The 22,500-nt window shown below is 44.7% G+C and overlaps 1 protein-coding gene across 1 annotated transcript in view; it reads left to right on the top strand.

The window, feature by feature from the left end:
* Positions 1-17,813: 17,813 nt before the first annotated feature.
* The window catches only part of otud7a (OTU deubiquitinase 7A), a gene marked incomplete at both ends in the record, with an annotated part of 24,925 nt that continues 20,238 nt past the window's right edge, over positions 17,814-22,500 (top strand). The window contains 3 exons of the mRNA XM_080002964.1: positions 17,814-17,898; positions 21,242-21,424; positions 22,309-22,500. The exon at positions 22,309-22,500 is cut by the window's right edge and continues 27 nt beyond it. Coding sequence (XP_079859090.1) covers positions 17,814-17,898; positions 21,242-21,424; positions 22,309-22,500 — 460 coding nt within the window. The remainder of the gene's footprint in view (positions 17,899-21,241; positions 21,425-22,308) is intronic.

The following is a 22,500-nucleotide window of genomic DNA, read 5'->3' as shown; positions in this document are numbered from 1 at the left end:
GATTTGATAAAAACACTTGACATACAAATGTCAATGTGATTTACATTTTATACCTGTGAAACAAGTGGAACAATCCAAGGCTTGTGGACCGAAGCAGGTCCTGCAGGACGGGTCACAGGCGTGGCATTCACCATATTTTCCTGAATTGAGAGCAAACATAGATTCTACAGATAAAATTACAAAAACAACAGTAGATGCACAATCTCAAACGAATCGTGATAAAATCGTTTCAAATCCCTGCCAAATCATTTTAAAATCACAGTTTCCTAATGAATCCACACAGCTCTACGTGATGTTTTTAGAATATAAAGCAGAATAAATAAAAATAGAACGAGTCTACCAAGTTGTTTTATGAGTAGGTGTCTATGTTTTAACAGACATATTATCGGTGTAAAAGATGTGGAAAACAAACGCCATACGTTTTCCATTGATGTTTACTGATCTTGTATTAAGCACTGGAATGCAGGTGTTTCAACTCAATCGTTTAACTGGCTTCAGCTGAATTGTGAGGCTTGAAAACCTCATTTCACAGCTGCTCTGGAGCAGCCTGCACGCAACACGGCCAAACTACTTCCTGGAACCAGGGGCTTGTGGTCATGGTGTGGAAGAGCTTTGAGCCAAGGGAGCTGATAACAACCCTTTTGCTTTAAATAATTTCAGTTGTGATCCAGATGCATCATTTGATCGACTTAAAATTTGAATTCCTGACTCAATCATTTTTGTTTTAACTTGACGATGAGATTAACTGAGATCATAGTTCGATAGTTATCATTCAAACTGTACATTTTTGACTGTTATATCATCATCATACAATAATATAAGACAAATCATGAACCTAATATTGATATAATATGATGTCTTCATCTCACCGTCTAAGTACTGTCCCGGGGGGCATGTCACCAGGGGGCACTGTCCCCGGACGGGGCTGGCCCCACCTGCGCAGGAGTCACAGTGGGTGGCCCGGGGCCCGTGGCAGGCCTGGCAGGAGCTGTGGCAGGGCGGACAGCGCCCCCCGCTGGCATCACGGAAGGTCTGCGGGGGACACTGCTTCACACACTGGGTGTCTGGGAGAAAGAGCAGCACAGGGAGTCAGACCCTGGATGGAGAAGCTTTATAATAATAATAATAATAATAATAATAATAATAATAATAATAATAATAATTATTATTATTATTATTATTATTATTATTATTATTATTATTATTATTATTATTATTATTATTATGTAAGAAAATTGAGTAGTTCTGTAGGAGTAACTCTGGGCAGAAGTTACGAAGAGTTATCAACTGTTTCTTTAATCCATATTCGATCAGTTTCAGAACGCGCAGCGTGTCACTAAAGAGTCTTGTATTTTTATGAATGAATTGAGATTAGTACAAGTGACAATGAAAAAATAGTTTAGTTTTCACAGAGTCTGAGCTGACGTTGCCCTCTTCTTGTCCCTGTTTACAGAGTGGGTCTGTCAGTCCTGGTTGTTATCACTCTCCCCTCTATCTGGAGCAGACAGAGACACTTAAACTAGTCTTCTCTCAATCGCTTGTCGTAAATCCAACACAGTGAACACTAATCTGAAGTGTTCATGTATTTATTTTGTATTTTAAATCACAGATCAGACACTGGGCTCAGAGGAAACTACTGCTCTTCTCTAATTAATCTCTTTCCTCGTCCAAACCCTCGGCTGGTTTTTGTCAAGAAGGTTCTACTGTTCCACTCCGCCCTCACGCCGGGGTGTAATCCCTCTGCTGTTCGACCCACAATGCACTGCAGACATGTTTGCATGAAACATATCTTTAGATATCTGTGTTCTGATGACGGAAACACAAAAACCATTTGCAATGCAAACCAAGCTTGAGCACTGAGGCTCGTCTTTAACAAGAAGGGTTGCTTATTTCAAACGCGCAGTTTGGGTTTAATATTTTACAACCGACAATATATGAGCGGTATAATTCAGAGAAGGTTCCAGTCATGTTTTTAAAAGCCCTGCGGTATTATTTCAGACTCCCTAAGTAAAGGACACTGTCATTTATTTGAACTTGTTAACCTCCCGCCACCAGACGCCCCTCAGGGACTCTTCCATGAGTCATGAGTGAATAATATTTCATGAACTGATTACGTTCACATTAAACCCTTCTTCACAGGGAGGCGCCTCAGTCTTCCGTAGTGCAGCCCTGTCGGTCATAGTCAGGGTGTGAGCGTCGTGGTACCGTGCAGGAAGTGCCCGTCCTGGCAGGCCAGGCAGTGTGTGCTGCTCCTACAGTCCGTGCACGGCGCCGGGCAGGGCAGACACACGCCTCGCCCCCGGTCCTGGAAGCTGCTCTGGGGGCAGTGGCTGCGACACTGGTGCCTGAAGCTGCACGGACGTTGATTTTATCAGTGGAGGTTAAATGCACAAGACCAGTCATCCATGGACCGCTGTCAGATTGAGTTTCATCCTAACTAGTCAGAACACACATTCAAATGACCGACCCTTTTTCTGATGATATTCCTGATCACATGTTTAGATTTTTAATATTGTGTTAGTTTTTGGATTTTGGAAAATTCAGAGCATAGGATGAGAAACCTTCCTCAAAATCTGCCGGTCCCTCTGACAGCTCTGGTAACAATGTTTTTGCGGTAGGTGCTCAATGCCATCCATTTGAAACGAGCTGAAGCGCAATGGCTTTTACAAAAATTAGTAATTATATGGTTGTTAAAAATGGTCAAGGATTACGGTATATAAAATGTGTGCTTACTAGTAAACAAACAAAATCTCAATTTGACACCAGACTTTACTTTACTTTAACTTTAGAGAGACTACAAAAAAGAACCTACAAAATGCCAATGAGCAAGACCATTGAGAGTGAAGTTGTTTATCAGTGTCTATCCTTCTAAGTCTCTAATACTATCTATATATACTGTATATATATATATGTGTGTGTGTGTGTGTGTGTGTGTGTGTGTGTGTGTGTGTATATATATATACACATACACACACACACACACACACACACATATATACAGCATATATATATATATATATACAGAATATATACACACATACATATATTTATATACATATAAAATATATATATATACAGTATATACATATATATACAGTATGTATATATGTACTGATTATAATGTATTGAAATCCTCTCCAGTATTTTGAGCCCACCATGAGTATTTTCTAATATTCCCTGAGGGGCTGAAGGAGACGCAGCATCATAGCTGCTGGTTGCTGTTTCCAGACTAAAAACCTGAAAATCTGAGTGAAACCCGAGCACATGGGGGGCCGCGGGGGCCACGGGGGCCGCGGGGGCCGCGGGGGCCGCGGGGGCCGCGGGGGCCGAGCCACACACCTGCAGCGCCTTTCACTCCGGAACTAAGCGCCTGCTCAGGGCCCCCGTGGCCACCAGAGGGCCCTTCACAGTGGAGGTGGGCCCCCAGTCAGTGGCGTCACTAGGGGGGTGGAGACAGTACCGGGAAATGCGTCACGGAGAGGGAACGATCCCTGCTCCGCTGTGCGGCCCCGTTCCCCGTTCCTCTAAACGAAACAAATAAAAACATTGTGTTTTTATTTCGGATGTATTTATCTTCCTCCATTTCATCATTGAACGAAACAAAAACAAGCCCAGTGCGTCCCGTGCCGCGTCACACATGGCAACTGAAAGTATGTCAGCATAGGGGTTGGTGCCGGTTCTGACTTCTTGGGCAGTTGATACGGTTGGGGGTCTGCTCCCGACTGACCAGAGGGTGGAGGCTGAGGACTGGGAGCTTCCATCAAGCTGCCTCTCGACTTTGAGAATGATTAGTTCAAAATGTTTTGTTCGTTGTTATTCGCCCACCGCTCCTTTACCACTGATTTCTGAATGACTTCAGTACAAAATATCTCTCAAGGTGTTTCCTGCGGGACTCTGTGCTTCGTGTCCCCTGGCCCCGGGCCCCTGGCGGCCCCTGCTCCGTGTTGCCATGGTGTCGCTGTCGGGATGCAGCGGCTGTTTGCAGAGGAACAGCTGGAAGCGGCAAAATGCATCCATCACGACGTTCACAATGGAGGCGGATGCAGCTCGACCTCCACACACACCGCCCGGGACGTTGAGCAAATATTAGAGAAGACTGTCCGTTCTCACCGGGAGGATATGGAATTTTGCACATCAGCTCTCGCTCTGGGTTTATATTTCTCAGCTAAAATACTATGGCAAGTCAAAAAAAAAAATTGAACAGGCAATAAAGATGTGAATAATAATGAGATGAAGACCCAAGGCCTGTGTGGAGATCAGGCACCAGGCAGCCAAGTGGCTCCACACTTCACCTGATCGTTCCTATTGATCCGATTGTGTTTATGTATTGAGCGAAATGTGGTAAGAAGCGGATCACCGTGGCGACCAGTGATAAACAAAGCAGATTCTCACGGAAAACACTGAGTGGGCGTGACAGCCTGGAGAATCATACCTCCCAAATTTCTTAATTCAGAATAATACCTGATAAAGTCTTATCGTATCGTATCTGATGTCACTTTTTGTCAGATGCCGTTTGAACAAGAGCTGGAAATGTCAAACTGTCGGCGCTAAAATCAGTTGTTGAGACTGTGAAATCGATGCTTTGCAGCGGGAAGTGCGACAGAGGAACATGAAAAAGTGCTTTTAAAACAAACCCTGAAGCTTCCGGAGGATTGAATCCAAAAGTGAAGGATGCTTCAAGATGCCTCACTCTCACTTTCACTTTTTAACACACACTGGGCTTTGTGTATGACGATCCATCGCACACAAACACACACACACACGCACACACACACACACACACACACACACACTGGACAATTAAACCGTTTCTCCGGAGGCTCCGGTGACAGAATGGAGGTAACCCGACTCGCTCGGTGCCAGAAGCACACAATCACAGGTCTGTTCCTCCGCTCCCTGGACGGGGATGCGCCGCTGCACTGAGCAGGAACGCAGCTGAAGGCAGCTGGAGGAGGAACCAAAACACCTGGAATCGATGTTCAAAGTGATGTTCAGGGTCTTGGTGATTTGGAGGGCATGCGCCGCACCTCAGGGGTCCGGACGGAGCTCGTTTCCTGAGGTTGCCGGTTCTCTGTCGGTGCATCCAAAGACACACCAGGCGCGGAGGTGAATCCACCTTAAACCGTAAATACTTAAAAACAGCATCAGACTTACAGGAAGTGTCCCTCCAGGCAGCTGCTGCACATTTCAGGGTTCTCTGAAGAAAAGACAGATGATAACAGCTCGTGGTGACTCGCTTCGATGCAAAAGTAAAGAAAGTAAATCTGCAACTGAGAGAATGTGTTTGTAGAACACAGAGGCTGAAACCTGCTGTACAGTAGGATGTACTTCTCTAGTAGTAGTAGCTGTTGGAAGCAACACTTTTTACTTTGACTTGAGTGTATTTGTGTATTTGAAATTGACATTTTACTTATTTACATTCTTCTTGTGTAAATTGTTCCTTGTTTGAACTCAAATGCGACGACGTGTGTTCCCCGATATTAAAATATGAAAAATATGACTTGGCTCAAGCCCAGCGGCGGCTGGGTGATTGTCGCACTCAATACTTTCTGAATGTGACTCAAGACGTTACCCACGTGAGTTCAGTCGTTTGACAGTATGTTGGGGTGGCACGGTGTGTGTGGACCTCACCTGTGGAGCACGCTTTGCAGCCCATCCCACAGCGGATGCACTCTGCTGTGTCGGGGTCCTGCACCTGCCCTGCAAGACAAGCAGCTTCACTCGACCGCAGGAGCAGCAGCGGTGGCAACGCGGCGCGGTGGGCTGGCGGTTCTCCTCACCTGAGGTGCAGTCGGCCGCCCGGCAGATCCCGCCCTGCAGCTTATACGGCTCCTGGCACTTGGCACAGACGCTGGCGTCGGAGCAGAGCTCGCAGTGGGCGCCGCAGGGCAGGCAGGCGTAGCGCCCCCTGCTGGAGTAGAACCCCCGCGGGCAGTGGGTGCGGCAGCGGCCCTGGTGCAGGAAGCGCTCGTGTCCGTCCTCGTCTGGGGAGGAGACAGCACACGGGTTAAAATCTATCCGTCTGTCTGTCTACCTATCTATCTGTCTGTCTATCTATCGATCGATCGATCTATCTGTCTGTCCGTCTATCTATTTATCTATCGATCTATATGTCTGTCTGTCTGTCTACCTATCTGTCTGTCTGTCTACCTATCTATCTGTCTGTCTATCTATCTGTCTGTCTTTCTATCTATCTATCTATCTATCGATCGATCAATCTATCTGTCTGTCTGTCTGTCTGTCTGTCTATCTATCTGTCTGTCTGTCTGTCTGTCTGTCTATCTATCTATCTCTATCACCCTCCATCCTGTCTCCAATGGAAATCAACTGGTGGAGTCTGTTCTTAGTTTGGTGTTTACTTCTGCCTCTGTTTGTTGAAATAAGCTTAACAAACTGTAAAGTGGATTCTAAAAATACATGAACGAACGAATAAATGAATCAATGCACATCTCTACCTGCTGCTCCCAGCGTGTAGAGTTGAGTGTCTGCATTCAACAAAAACTTGCTGTAATTTTGAATTTGTGACAAATCCATGTTGCTGAGCATGAAATGTGAAATCCTCCTCCCAGCCACACTGAGCTCCACCCCTGCACCATGTCAGCCCCTCAAACCAGACACCAAACACAACATTCCATCTGTCACCATCGGATTTTAAGAAACTCAGATAAAATCTCCATCATCCATCCATCATACGGAAACCTGAACTGAAATCACTGGATCAACTTTAAAAAAAAACCTGCTTCAGTTCGTTAAATATTTTTATAGGTTTTCCGAATTTAAACTGAAGAAATTAAGGCGTTAAAAGTTGAGGACACCTTGAACATGAAGAGTAGATTCACCAAATTTAAACAATTTTCATGTTGATCCAATGACTTTTTCAGGGCACAGACCCTCAAACAAGAAGCCTAAACTGAATTATTCAATAATATACATTGTAGGCAGCAGACACACGGGTACTCCATATGAAAGCTGCAGAATATACAGAATATACAGAATATACAGAATATACAGAATATACAGTCACTGCTCCTCCCCAAGGAGTGTAAATGGGACAATGTGGTGAAAAAACACGATGAAAAGGGAGCGAAGTGGGGAGTGGCAATGAGTATATACTGTATATACATGTATTTAAAGTAATCTTTACTTATTTATATTTTAATTGCATTGCTTTGCACATTTCTGTCAGTATTTAACTTTATCTTCACATATTGTACTTTCTGTTCCCTTTTTGTTTTCCACTCTTTTTGGCAATGTCTCCTGTGAAGGAGGGAGGGGGTGATGGAGAGAGAAAGAAAGAAAGACAGAAAGAGAAGAGGGGGAGGAGAGGGGGAGGTGCTGCCGCTGAAACAGTAGCTACCCCACCCCTCCCTCCACCCCTCCCTCCCTCCACCCCTCCACCCCTCTCTGCCTCCACCCCTCCACCCCTCCCTCCCTCCACCCCTCCACCCCTCCCTCCACCCCTCCACCCCTCTCTGCCTCCACCCCTCCACCCCTCCCTCCCTCCACCCCTCTCTGCCTCCACCCCTCCCTCTCTGAGTTTAACAAAGCTTTCATTTCATTCTCATCGGATTTCAACATAGAAACTTTAGAGAAAAGCCACCGATGCGTCATCTCCATTTCTCCAGGTTTTAAACAAGTGTCAAACTGGAGGAGACTGGTCTGTGACTGGTCTGTGACTGGTCTGTGACTGGTCTGTGACTGGTCTGGTAACCAATAAACTGGGAAAACACTGTGTTGAGGATTAATGACTTTGTGAGTGTGTGAACCTGCCTGTGGAGCCGTAAATCAGGCTCTAGACGCACATTGTGGCTCCACACAACAGACAAACTGACTCATTCTATCTTTTAAATGTCATTTGATAAACACATTCGGAATTTTGCAAATTCTCAGTGTTACACCAACATCTTTATTTTTATTATTATTTTTTTTTATAATTATAAAAGTAGGTTAGTTGTAGATATTCGACACCTCCTGTATCTTTATATATATATATATATATATATATATATATATATATATTTAGTAACAACTTCTTCCAAGTCTAAAAAGCCACTGATTGAATTTGAAAAACAAAGTGATTTTCCCTCGATCGATGATATTGATTATTGGAATAAAGTGTCTGTGCGCTCACCCACTCCACAGCCCGTGCACTGGAACAGTTCGTGTCCGTGGCATCCAGAGCAGGAGGGGTGGCACAGCACACACTGGCCCTTCAGGGAGAACTGGCCCTCCGGACAGGGGCCCCGTGGTCCGGCTCCGGGTGCGGCTCCGGGTCCGGGTCCGGAGGGTCCGGGTCCGCAGTGGATCAAACCCACCCAGAGCAGGGACACGAAGGCGACGACGGGCTCCATGGAGGCTCCAGGAACATGAGAGGAGGAGTGGAGGAGAGAGGGAGAGAAGCAGGAGAGTGACACCCGAGAGAGAGGGAGGGAGGGAGGGAGAGATACCGGGGTTCAAGAACCTGCTGGACCAGTCTCCAGGAGTGGGGCTGGACAAAGAGTGGTGAGGTCACAAAACCACACAGAATAAAGGAATCTGTCCTTTACCGACAGACAGACAGACAGACAGACAGACAGACAGAGAGGGGTTTTTATTCCCACTATCCAGTCCAATATGTTCAATATATAATAATAATAATAATAATAATAATAATAATAATGTTTCTTTAAATATATTTCATTGCTTTATTTTATTTTTCTCTTCCTCCACCCGGCTACATCCATCTCCTCACCGTCCCCACGTCACCGGTCGGCGGCGCTGGAAGGAGGCGGGACTCGGTGACTCGGTTCTGCTGCAGCGGAGCAGCACGACATGGGTCTGCGGGAGAGAGAGGCTCTCTGCCGGGTACCGACCGCTGCCGCTGCTCGGCGGGCTGGAGCTGGAGGCTGGAGGGTGGTGGGAGAGCACTGAGAGGAGCACGGTGAGTCTGGCGCTCGGTGCTCCGCGCACCCGGTGTGTGGAGCTCCGCAGGCGGATGCACCTGCATGCATCACACGCATGCGACGGTGTACGGTTCATGGATTCAACTTCGGGGTTGATTTGGGGGTTTTAGGGTTGTGTGTGGACGCATGCATGGCAGGATCAACACGGTGCAGGAATACGTGCTGGATGTAGGATGCAGGCTGCAGGATGGAGCCGGTACCTCAGACAGGGATGGGATGCTCGGTGTGTCTGGTGATGCTGGATCAAGAGATACAGCAGCTCAGTCTCCTTTCCTGAAAATGATTTAATGCATTTCCATACACAACAATATTATATATAACACTCGAGTCTGTATAGTATTTGATGCAGAGTTAGAAACAGAAACAGGTTGCCAGTCCTTTGGGTGAAATTACTTTTTATACCAAGCTGATCCATGCCAACACCATCATATGACTATCAAATGTAAACACCAGCAGGATGTGTGTTCGTTCAAATACACAGTACCCCAAACAGCTTTATCTTGAACCAATTTCAAATGATACTGCAATGTTTCATTTTTTTGTGGCCATGTTTGCTTTATTGTTCATTGAACAGACTGGAGTCTATAAGGGTAACTTGAATAATTAGATTATATTTCTATGGAATCGCTGGTACAGCACAGGCCCTGGCTGGTTCTGTTGTATGAAACATACAACCTTTAGGTCTCAAATGGCTTCACGTGTGTGATAAGCACACACTTAGACAAGACAGACAGACAGACAGTCCAAAGACATTGTGCCGAGGTCTTTAAAGGTGGACGGGTCAGGCCGGGGTGCACCAGGGCACCTGACCGGGTCCCACAGCAGGTCCGGTCTCTGCAGCTCCAGGGAGCAGGGATGACAGCGCCGGTGTGGAACTCTGTGGGGCTTTCATGTCATTGTGGAACTCCTCAAATGAAATGATGCCGAATGACGGCGCCCAGCGACACAGATCTGGGCCGACTCTAGCGGCGTCTGCTTTAATCGACCTTCGATGCTATCATCATGAAGGAGCTCAACCCAATTTGTAGTGCAACAGCTTTTGATTTTGAAGAGATACTAGGAAAACTACGCGGTGAAGCTGTGTCCCTGCTGTTATTATGAGGAGAGAATCTAACTGAATGTACTATTAAAAGTACCCAGAAATCCACTTTGGCTCTGGAAAATACCTGTAAAAAGGATTGCCTGTAGCCTTGACTTTCAAAAGAATCCAGTATCCCCTCCACTGATCCCACTTTAGTCCTGGAGATGAGGTCAAATCAGCCGAGTTGCTCAGATGCTTCGCAGGTGGAGGAGCACGGTGACCGCAGGGGGTCAGAGGCCATGGGGGAGAGGGGCCGATGAGTTCCCATTTCAACAAAACTGGTGGTCAGCGAGTTAAGAACTAGGAATGTGACTGTGGCAGATACACACAGAGAAATGAAGGTTCTTATCTGGTTCTTCGAGAGGTTGCGTGGTTCCACTGAGGACCGCCTGCCAGATGGTTCTCTGTGTTCCCCAGGTGGTTCTTTAGGTTCTTCCTTCTTATCCAAGGTACTGGTGGTGTGTGGGGGCGTAGCTGCTGGAGGGTATCTTTGAAATGCTCTAAATAAGTCAATAACAAAGCAGTGCAAGTTGTTCACAGAAGTGGTTCCTTCAAGTCCCTGTAAAGCAAAAATGAATGTGTTCTGAGTTTGTCATGCCACAGAAAAATCTCTTATAAGCACCCAGACACATTTTTGATGATTAAAATAAACAGCAAGTATATAAAATTAAATTTCAAAAACGTGAAGAAAAAAAAGGCAGTTCCCTCTGCTCTGAGACGCTGGGGGCCCCCTGCGGTCAAACCAACCGGACGGTTCTTTATTTCTTCGGGCGTCTCACCACCGATTCCGATTCTGACTCCAACCCGGTGATCCGAGTCGGATCCGGACCACGGCAACGGTGAGAAACAGTTGAACGGTCTGACTCCACAATTCGGTACGACATCCTTCAGTCTTTTCACGTGTTTTCAGCAGTGACTTTCTAACACGAATAATGTGTTTAGGAGCACATCACCACATGCGCTTCACAGGGACTTTAACGAACCCCAGTTCTGAAAGGTTCTGGGGAACGGTGGAGATGCACGGACCACGGATGGGTGGATTTGTGGAACAATAGAGCGCTCACAGGGAATGTAGATGAGTTTGTTTTTTCAGTTTGGAAAACCAATTAAACATTGCTTTGGGTCATTCTCTTGAAAAATTGAAAGGCTGGTGAAAGATAAGCGCCAACATTTTGTGGTTTTATGAGTCTTTGTTTTGCCTCATAAATGTGTGTCTGGGCAGTTCATGGTGAACGTCAGGAGGTGTTTTCAATCAGGAAGTGTTTTTAAGCAACAGGTGTAAAACTGTCGCATGTCGGCTTTTTTTTTTTTCGTTCAATTTCACACGTACACGCTGTCACTCAACGTCCCTGGAAACCTAAAACAAATGCAGATTGGACGACGGAAAAGTTGATGATCTGCAGTTTTTGGATGTAGATGATTACTCTACAGCCTTCCTCAGGGGAACCCACTGGGGACGAGGTTCCTGACTCTGTGGTCTACATACAAGAGCTGCATTATATACTGTATATGTTTTGGGTCGGGGTCTGGTGCCGGGTATAGGGGATCAGCTTTAATTGACTTCTAATCGATCACATTCCTGAATTGACCACTGATCGATATCATCTGGTAAATATTACCTGGATCAAACATTGATCGGGCTGCTCACGCTGCTCGCTGAACCTTACATTAAAAGCTGCATCAGATATGAATGCGTCTGATGCATTAATTGCTCTCTATCTCCTGCGTGCGCCGTGTGCAACGCAGCAACTGGATGCAAGGTGACATGGTTGCTTTCAGCAGCATTTTTACCCCAAACACAGCAGCTTGTGAGAGGAGAGAGAGGGAGGACAGAGCGGCGGAACCAGAGTCCCGACTCTTCAGTCCCATCTCCAGACTCCAGATTGTTGTTCTAGGGACTCTGCCTCGACTTGGACCAGAGACAAGGACTGGACACGGACTGGACTCGGACTGGACTCGGACTGGACTCGGACTGGACTGGACTCAGAATGGACCCTGACTGGACTCTATATTGATCAGGCCTCATGTACTGTATTAATAATCGTCTTCAAATTCCCGCTCCTCGTGCTGTAGAGCCTCCGTCACCCCCTGGACCCAGGTGGAGTGAGGAGCTCCAGCTGTGGTTTGCATGATGCATGGCCTGAAGACACAGTGGATGACCTCCATCACTGCAATGTCAATATGATTATTATTATGTGTGTGTGTATATACGCATATATATATATACTGTATATATACTGTATATATATATGTATATGTATATATATATGTGTGTATATATATATACACACACACACACACACATATATGTACATACAGTACATACATATATATATATACAGTCTATGTGTGTGTGTGTGTGTGTGTGTGTGTGTGTGTGTGTGTGTGTGTGTGTGTGTTATATATACTATAATCATTTATTTAAATTTATCTTTCTTTATTTACCTTTATTTATTTATTTTTTTTAAGGGGGAGCTGCTCCAATAGATTCCAGGGTCACATTCCATGACCCTAATTGCCTGTGTCTAGGATATCACACACACTCACACACACACACAAACACACACACACACACACACACACACACACACACACACACACACACACACACACACACACACACACACACACACACACAAACACACACACACACACACACACACACAGACACACACGCATTCAGACTCGTTTACTCATTTCTGACATTCTCTCTCTCTCTCTCTCTCTCTCTCGCTCGACTCATTGGTATTAATTCCAAACGGCGTTTCTTCATTCTAAAAATACATTTCTAAATATGTTTTAGTTTGTATTTATTTAGTTAAATTGTTCCTTCCTGTGATTGTTCTTTATTGTGTTTATCTCTCCCAGTTTGGTGCTGATTGACGCTTCGTCGTGTTTTGTGCTTCGATCAGACAAGCTGTGAAAAGTGTTTTCCGTTGATTTGTTTGACTCATTGATTGGCATTAATTAGAAACAAGTTTTTATTTCTGAAAAAAACAAAACCTTATTAGGCTTGCTTATTGCAATTTGCGTATTAGGGTGCAATAATATTTTGTTTTATTGTAATGAATGTATTCCCTTAACCTGCCTACACAATAGATGTGTGGAGGTAAAGACGTTTGGCAGCGTGTTCTTTCCTCGGCTGCTCCTGGATCAGATGAATCTCTCACACAGATCATCTGAGTTATTAATAACATTTGTTTAATATTCTATTAGAGGTTGATGTGTCCTGTGAACCTAGAGCCATGGAAAGGAACTCAGCAACAACTGTTGTACACTTTAAATAAAACACTTTTCTGTCGTGTAGCGTTCGTATCCTCCTCCTCTCCTTTCCTACATTCTTTTCTCCCCTTTTGAAAGATTTTCCGGTGAGAATATTTTGTTGTCATTTAAGTTCACGTGAGGGAAAGAGGGAGCCCTGAGGGGAAGCCTGTCTTTCTACCCACGCGGTTAGTTTCATCATTTTTCAGGTTCAAGTTAGAGCTTTTATGCACCTTTTGGACACTCGTCTGCTTGTTTGAGCCACTTTTGATATTTCAGCCTTTTTCAGTTTGAATGGTCAATAATTAAAGACAACTCAACTAAAATCCAAATATTCTTTCTGGTTAATTAAGATATTAGTAGATATAAGAGGTATATATTTAAGATTATACAGGTATGGATATAAAGCAGCAGGTGAAGGTCCCCTCCTCCTGGTGGCTCTGCCCCCTGCTGGTGACCCGAGTGTACTGCAGTGGGACAGTCCTCCAGGGTCCGTCACATCCTCCGGCCTCTGAGGGTGGAGGAGGCGTGGGTGGAGGTGTGACGGAGCAGAGCAGCGTGTCTGTCCACTCTGCGCCTGCTCTGCAGTGGGCCCGGCGCTCTGGGTTTCCATCTGTCGTCTCATTCTCCCCCTACACGTTCCAGAAGAATCATTTCCGTTCTGATGCTTCTCTTTAAAACAACACTTTGTGGTTTTTCTGAATGAAACACTTCCTCCTCTGCCTCTTTCTCAAGAATCAGCGTTTGTAAGCTCTTGCAAAACATCTCAAGCTTTGCATTCCTACAACTACGACACGGATCCACACCTGAGTTTTAGAGTAGGTCAGTGCCAAAGTGAAGGACCAGGATAAGGGTTGGTCCTTCATTCAGATCTGCGTTTAGAGTGTTTGATAGGACGCTGGGGGAGCGGCTCAGAACTGGGATTCACCGGCAGCTGCTTTTGTTTTTGTTACAGTTTTGTTTGCCTTGTTCCAAAGAGTCTGGTTCTAAGTTGTCGTATTCTCTCCGTGTTCCCAGTTCTCTGCCTCCCAGTCTCCTCTGCTCCACAACCAGAGACCTTCCATGGCCGCCAGAGGGAATCTCCGCAAACCCCGTCAGAAAACACACAAAGTAAGTTCAACAAGCCCCTTTCTCCTTATCTTGAGGAAAGCAGCAAATATCAATAAATGTAGCTGCAGGCAGCAATACGTGGGGTCCAGGGTAGTTGACCCTTTGTTAAAGTTCAATGTTGGGGTGTGCTTTGGCTCTCTGTTCCGTGTGTTTTGTGACTGCAGAAGTTCGTTCCTTTCGCTTGGTTACAGTGTAATTCTATGATTGGATGGCAACTAACGACGGTTAGCATTCTGAAGTAGGGCTGCACGATTATGGCTGAAGTGACAATCACCATTATTTTAATCAATATTGTGATCACTGTTATTTTCCATGGTTATTCATCCATTTTGGGGAACATAATTATTTGATGGCACTTTGTAAATCAACAGAAAACTGCCTTCACAATAACAATGAATTTTATAAACCTATAAATAAATAAACTGAGCTAAGTGGTTTAACTGACTTCAATTGTAGAGGATATATAATGAAATGAATTGTGTGTAATGGGCTACAACAAAAACACAGAAAGAATGAAAGTTATTCAAAAAAATAAACAAACACAATAAACACATGTTCCTTGTACGATGTTATTGGTATGGTTATGGTTCCCAGGAATTATAGTTCATGTAGATCGTATACGTTGACATTTTTGAAATGTCCATAAATTCTGACAGTGGTGTTATTGGGTTTTTCTTTTGTAGAACTTGCTTTCCAATAGTGGTTGGGCTTTCACTGAATGAATGCACAGCATTATAGAAATGCCTGTTAACAGAGTCAATGTTGTTGTATTAAGCTACAAAGCTGCTGGGCGAGTCATGCTGCAAATGTCCGATTGCGCTGCGATGGTGTGACTCTACAACTGCATAACATGATCCTGCTTAATAATTGCACACGTATTGATAGTAGTTGTTAATAATCATGCTTCATTATTGACCAGTGACCAGTGATGGCTTCACTTATTGACATGGCTGTAACTTTCAACACCATTACAGCCAGTCACGCTGCAGCGTACGTTAATGCAGATGTTGTGTTGCCTGATCTTGCAGTATAACCTCTTCCTAAAACTTTTATTCTACTAGGCGTTTTCACGTCCTGATAAAGGTTCCTTCTATCAAAACATCGTGTAGGTCACTTGCTGTCCGTGTCCAAACATTTTAGGTCTTGCTGTTCAGTACTGTTGTCAAAATGTCGGCTGCACGCTGCTTGTTCCTGCAGCCTCCAAACCCTGATGAGATGAGCCTCTTTACAGCCAGATGTGGACAATCAACAGGTTCATTTTAGGGAAAATTTAATCCAGATGAACATCATGACCCGTGCAAGCCATCATTTGCGCATGCAATACATAAAAATTCATAAATACAGGGTTTTTTTAACCAAATTATTCCACAATAATGGACCAATCTGGATCAAACTTGTCGACGGCATGTCGTAACTGCCCCGAATACACATTTTATTAATCTTGTCTGTGAGTGCGGCAGATCCATGACGGCAGTTTTTCCCGTCCCTTCCCGTCGGGACCCCGAACTATAGCTGCAGGCAGCAATACACAGGGTCCAGGCTAGTCCTGTTATGCATACATGTCATGAATTAAAGGTTTCTGAGGTTCTGTAAATCAACACAAAAGAAATGGACGGTTCCTCCGAGGGCTGCACAATATGGTCAAAAATGTTATCACTGTATGTTTTTTATATGAATTGATGTTGATTAATGATTGACGACGACTGAGCGTGGTATCGGCTCCTCCGGTCTGTCGTCGCGAAGAAGCTCAAATACTACGCAAAGCAACCGGGTCTACGCAGCGCCGCTCTCTGAATGCCAACAAATGCCAAATGCCAAGAACATTGATAATATTAAAAATAGAAGAGGTAGACAGAGTTAATATGCAGATAAACTACAAAAGCAAACATGTAAAAAAACCTAAGTAGAAAATCTGAGAATATGATGAATGATGATGAAATAAATATACTTTGCGGTAAAGGTTTAAAAGATTTCCTCAGGCCCCGGCCTTTTTAAATCCATCAATATAATTATCAAATTATTTGGTTGTTGAGACAAGATGGACGGTGACGTTTCTCCGGCCGACACAGTGGAATTTAGTCTCCCACAGAGGAAACAGAGAAAAGGTCGTATCTGATCATCTGATGTCAGCTCATTACGCCGTCCACGTTAAAATAGTTTCAGATGCTGTGAAGCTTCCTGAAGCCTCTGTGTGTTTCCTGCCGCACATGGCTGACTCTAACTGGGTCAGATGAGCTATAGCTTAAGTGCAGCCTCGTCTCATAAATAATGCATGTTCAATAAAAAAATAAAATAAAAAAAAAACACTGAACCAAGCGGTACTTCTTCAGAACCGAGCCTGCCGGTCCTTTTGGGTCATTTGGATAAGGTTTAGGTTAGATTAGAGTATCTTCATCGTCATCATCACCATGGCAGAAAGTGAAGTAAACTTTGGAGTTGTAGGATTTTTCTACAGATTTCAGAGAAGAGGTGAACGTGTGAAGAAATGATTTTATTCCACACTGAGTGGGCGTGGCAGCTTGGCAACCGTTTTAAGAAGAGCTTGAAATGTAGTATTTTTGGTTTTTATTTAAGTCACTTATCAGAACTTTATGGTGGTGACTGTAGAATCGATGTATTGCAGAAAAACGTTTAACTGGTTGGGTACTGGGAGTTCAGACTGGGTCAGTATTTGGACGTTGGGTGGATATTTTGGTTTCTGTGTTTTGCTTCTTCTCTGCGACGCTGCGCTCCGTTCCTCTGACTCCCACGCTGCTGCGCTGGAGTGGAAGCTATTTGTGCACAGTGAGGGTAGCGGCGTCGCTCAGGACCTGGAACCTCCAGGAGGCCACGCTGAATCCGCAGATTTAATTATTTCATATTTATATTTATTTATATTCATCTTTTATTTTATGTTAGTTGAATATATGTATCTCAAATAATAAACATATTGTAAGCCATAAATTACATTAATTCAGATGATCTCATTGAAATAAAGAACTTTGTTTTTCAAAAGAGACCTGGAAACAAATCATATCAAACAGCCGCACGTTACAGACACACAACATTTGAAGCAGCAGCTATGACAACGGCTGATACGTCATAATAATGTGATATTACATCTACCTCCTTGTCTGGAAGAAGATATTGCACACAGTAGATATTGATAATGCGTCGCAGTCGAAGCGTATAAATAAATAAATAGAGACAACAGTTCAGGAGTGGGAGTGGACAGGGGTTGAGGGAAGTGGAAGAAACCATCGTCTTCCTGTGTTCTGTGAGCGACGGACTCCTGATGGTGTGTGCTGAAGCATTTTGTTCCCTGCACGTTGTCCCTCCTCCAGATGAAGTGGTGATGAGGAGCTGGCGATGATGAAGTGGTGAAGCTGGCGTCCACCGAGGCCCCCGCCACACCCTGGCCTGCGCTCACACATGATCACATGACCCTGGACATGGACGCCGTCCTCTCGGACTTTGTTCAGTCCACCGGGGCAGAACCAGGTCTGGCCAGAGACCTTCTGGAAGGTAGGACCCTCAGCACGGAGACCAGAGAACCACAGGCTGTAATAATCGGTTATTATAATAATAATAATAATAATAATAATAATAATAATAATAATAATAATAATAATATGTCACAGCTCTGTAATAATATATTATTATTCTTTTTTGTTATTATTATAACTGTATATGTCACAGCGCTGTAATAATCTATTATCATTATTATTAACAATAACAACAATAAATAGCTGCAAGCAGAGATACACGGGGTCCATTATCGACTCCAATTACAAATTTTCCAGTTCCCATTGTGACGGAGCATCAGTTCCTGTTGTCAATCGTCTTAACATCAGCATTACATTTAAAACGAGTTACAATCTTCCGAGTTTTCATTGAACACAGCATTGGCTCACGTAATGACGCGGTGACGCGGGTTTTCAGTAGTTTGCAACCACTACAGAGCAGTGGAGTCTACAACGCACGCATAGCTTGCACGGTGTGAATGTGCGCTCCTAGCCACAACCTGCACATACATAACAAATTGGTGTTATGATGTCACAAAGCGCCTTACTCCACAAACTCACCTCGCTCCATTACCCGACCGGAAGTGGTAGAACCGTGGTGTGTCGGTGATGCGTGAATGTTCAACTACTTCCGGTCAAATGTCATTGTTTTTTAACTCATTTCTGCTCCGTATGTGGATCGATTTGGATAAAACTGGAACTAAAAGATGTGTGTGGCGTCCGGGTTCTAACGAGAGCTCAACAGTGTCCCTAGCTCCAGCAGTTGTGTTCCAGACACTTACAATTTTATATATAAAATATATATATATATATATATATATATATATATATATATAATTATTATCATTGTTATTATATATATATATATATATATATATATATATATATAATAACAATGATAATAATGCGTTGTAGATATATATATAATAACAATGATAATAATAATAAATATACCTGCAGGCAGCAATACATGGGGTCCAGTTTAGTCTTGTTGGATGCATTTTACAGTTTCCTTGTCTATCTGAAACACAGCACGATTTTCTGAGTTTACTTGAATGCAGCATGGGCTCCCCCCTGTCTGTCGTCTCCTGGTTGCTCGTCTCGTGCAGCAACCACTATGCGGTCTACACAGCGCAACCCTCCTGTCTTTAAAACAGCCATCCATGTTTGCCTGTAAACCAGAACTTGGCATTGTAAGAAGTCACCGTGTTGTCGTGGAAATAGAGCTGCACTCTCAGTGAGGGTTGGCCGTTTGGTGCCGTGTCGGGCACGTCACGTCATTTGTTGACTTTTTCCTTGGTTAACATTTTACATTTTCAGTAAGTTAAGTTTCCATCAAATACGAAAAACATTGCGGTATTTCTGTGGGTAATTACCATTACACGGCTTCTATTTTTCCAATGCCTCACTGGATCTTGAACGCATCACTCAGTCGCATATTTCAGTGTTTTCAGGGGACGCTCTGACGACATTTTGAGGATACGTTTTTTATTTTTATTTTTATTTTTTTATGAATCCGGCAAAGTAATGTGGAGCACGGGTTTAAATGATCAATCTAACAGATCTACCGACATCTACCAGGTAAGAAGTTATATAAACATTCACATAAATCCATAGTTTGGTGACGTCTGAACACTACAGAGTGACCGAGTCCACGCCGCACACTGGACACGGTCCAACTGCACCTTCTCAATCACAATCAGTACATTTATAGTGAACAATACGATGACGTCATAAAGTGTCTTACTGTAAATATCATTTATAGTCAATAAGAAGAAGAAGAAAAGAAGAAGAAACAGTCTTTATTCATCACGCAACACACCACACTACAACACATGCTTGCACACACACACACATGCACATGCTTGATGGTGGCCGGTGAAATGGCTCCTCTGCATTTAACCATCCTGGCTTGTCCTTCCTCCGGGGCCACAGCCAGGAGCAGTGGGCAGCGTACGTGGATGCGCCCGTGGACCAGGTGATAAATGTCCATCGCTGGTCAGACCATGATGGGTGCATGTTTTTGAGGGGGGTCCTTACTGACGTGAGGTGGAGGAAACCCCATGTGAGCACGGGGAGAACATGCAAACTCCACACAGAAAGGCTCCTATTTGGGAGATAACCCACCGGAGCACGGTGCCAACAGCGCCCCAGGCGCCCCAATAATATGATGACATCATGAAGCGTCTTACTGTAAATATAATTTATAGTAAACAATATGATGACATCATAAAGCGTCTTACTGTAAATCTCATCTCCTTCATTTTCGATCCAGTCATGTGACGTGTCAGTTGAACCAAGAGCAACTGAATATTTGGTGTCAGAGTTTTTTGTTTTTTGTTTTTTTTAGTAATATCTGCTCCATGTGTGGATCAATTTGGATGAAATTTAAACCCCGAGATGCTTGTGACATACCGGTTCAAACTACACCTCAACCATGGGCGTAGGTTCCGCTGAAGTATATGTTCCAGATAGTTTTAGCCGCGTTGGATATCTTTTGGCCTCAGATGTACTGACTCATTTGTGTCAAAATTTGCTCAGTTTTTTGCTAATATCTGCTCCGTATGTGGATCGATTTGGATGAAAATTCAACCACGGGGTGTTTGTGACAACGCGGCTCAAACAAGACGTCACCCGTGTTTGTGTGCTATGCAGAAGTTGTTCCAGATAGTTTTAGGCTTTAAAATTCAGATAATTCCTTCCCAAACTATAACAATAAGGGGCTGCCAAAAAATAACAATTAGGCTGGACCCCTAATAATATACCACAGCACTGTAAGACAATGATGACGATAATGATGATGATGATGATGATTATTATTATTATTATTATTATTATTATTATAATTATTAATAACAATAGTCATCTATCACAGAATGTATTTCGTCGATCTGCTCGTGCAGTGTTTGGCATCACATGTGGGAGGAGAAAAGCGGAGGAGAGAGGGGATGAAGACAGGAGATTAGGAGAGAGGAGATCCTTCCTTCCTTTCTTTCTTTCGTCCTCCACGCCGCTAACGCAGCGAACCGCTCGGCTTTTATAGAAGCACGACATTCTGAGTTCACACAGAGTCCACGTGCATTCCTGCAGCAGAAACACATTTATTTCATCTGTAATCTACATGTTTTTGTCGGAAAGGCCTCAGAGCGTGTTGCCTGCGTTTACCCAGTGAGGCTGACTCCAGCAGAATAAACAGGTGAATTTCAGAATCCAGAGTTTGATCACGCTGTGGAAATCTCACTTGCAATCAGTGAAGAAATATTGGACCTCCTGGTGCAGTGTGATATTCAAAGGATGTTGACGCTCGGTCTCGGGCAGCGATTCACCTCCTTTGTGCTTCTCAGGTAAAAACTGGGATCTGAGTGCGGCTCTGGACGACTTTGAGCAGCTCCGGCAGGTTCACAGCGCCGCCCTGCCCCGGGTCTTCCACCAGGGGCGCTGCTGCAAGGCGGAGAGCAGGGCCTCGCAGGGCCACGCCCGCAAGACCGACCGGCCCTGTGCGCAGAAGCAGGAGGACAATGCACAAGGTACGGACCTATAGAGTCCACTGTCCATAGAAAACATATGACGCTAGCGGAAGACAGTTTGGGTTGTAATTGGCTGGTTGTACAGTAACATTTAACTGCCACAGAACTGCATTCTGGGATATGTTAACCGCCCCAAAATGGTGAATCAGATTTTGCAGTTTTTTATAAATCAATCTTGTTCCATTCACAGTAGCTTCTAAGCTGCTTCCTTTTTTGAGCCAATCAGGCTCTGCTTTGTTGTTAATATGTCAAAAGACCTTGTCACCTTATTTATTAATAGTAGAGCGGGGGAACGGTAGAGTGGGTCGTCTAGTGATTGGAAGGTTACAGGTTCGATGCCTCGCTCCTTCTGGTAGAATGCTGAAGCCTCCTTGAGCAAGACACTTAACCGCCCTAACTGCCCTCGGTGAGCAGGGGTGCGCCTTGCATGGCAGCCGCCGCCGTCGGCGTATGACTGAGTGTGTTATGGGTGAGTGTGAGGCATGCGTTGTGAAGTGCTTTGAGCGGTGGCAGGACCAGAAAAGCGCTTTATAAAAACGAGACCATTAATAAGTACATTTTTCTGGAGTAAAATGGCCTCTGCACATATCTAGTGGGTGCATGAGGTGTTGCCAGCCTCCCGGGGACGTTGTGCAAGTAAAAACTTAACCCCTTTGATTGAATGGCGCTTATTGCCCTGTGTAGCAGGTGCAGCTCAAAATGGCAACCGTCAACAATGTGCACAAATCATTTTTTTATTTCAGTTTCCCTTTTCAAAAAGCGCAGCCCTGCCGTCGCGTGGCACCGGTGGGTGGCTGGAGCGGCCGTCCGTGCCGCCTCCTGGATTCCGCTCCGTGCTGTTGGGCCCTCCGTCCCCCTCCCTCACCCTCTGCTCTCCTTCCCAGAGAAGCGTCTGTCCCGTGGGATCTCCCACGCCAGCTCCGCCATCGTGTCTCTCGCTCGGCTGCACGTGGCCAGCGACGGCGGCGGCGAGCAGCTTCCTCCGGAGATGCCGATCTACACCTTCCAGCTGCCCGACCTGAGCGTCTACAGCGAGGACTTCAGGAGCTTCGTGGAGAGAGACCTGATAGAGCAGT

Source organism: Zeus faber (genome assembly GCF_960531495.2).
Source record: "Zeus faber genome assembly, chromosome: 6".
NCBI lineage: Eukaryota > Metazoa > Chordata > Actinopteri > Zeiformes > Zeidae > Zeus > Zeus faber.
The sequence above is the reverse complement of the archived record's forward strand: the minus strand, read 5'-3'. Positions and strand labels throughout refer to the sequence as shown.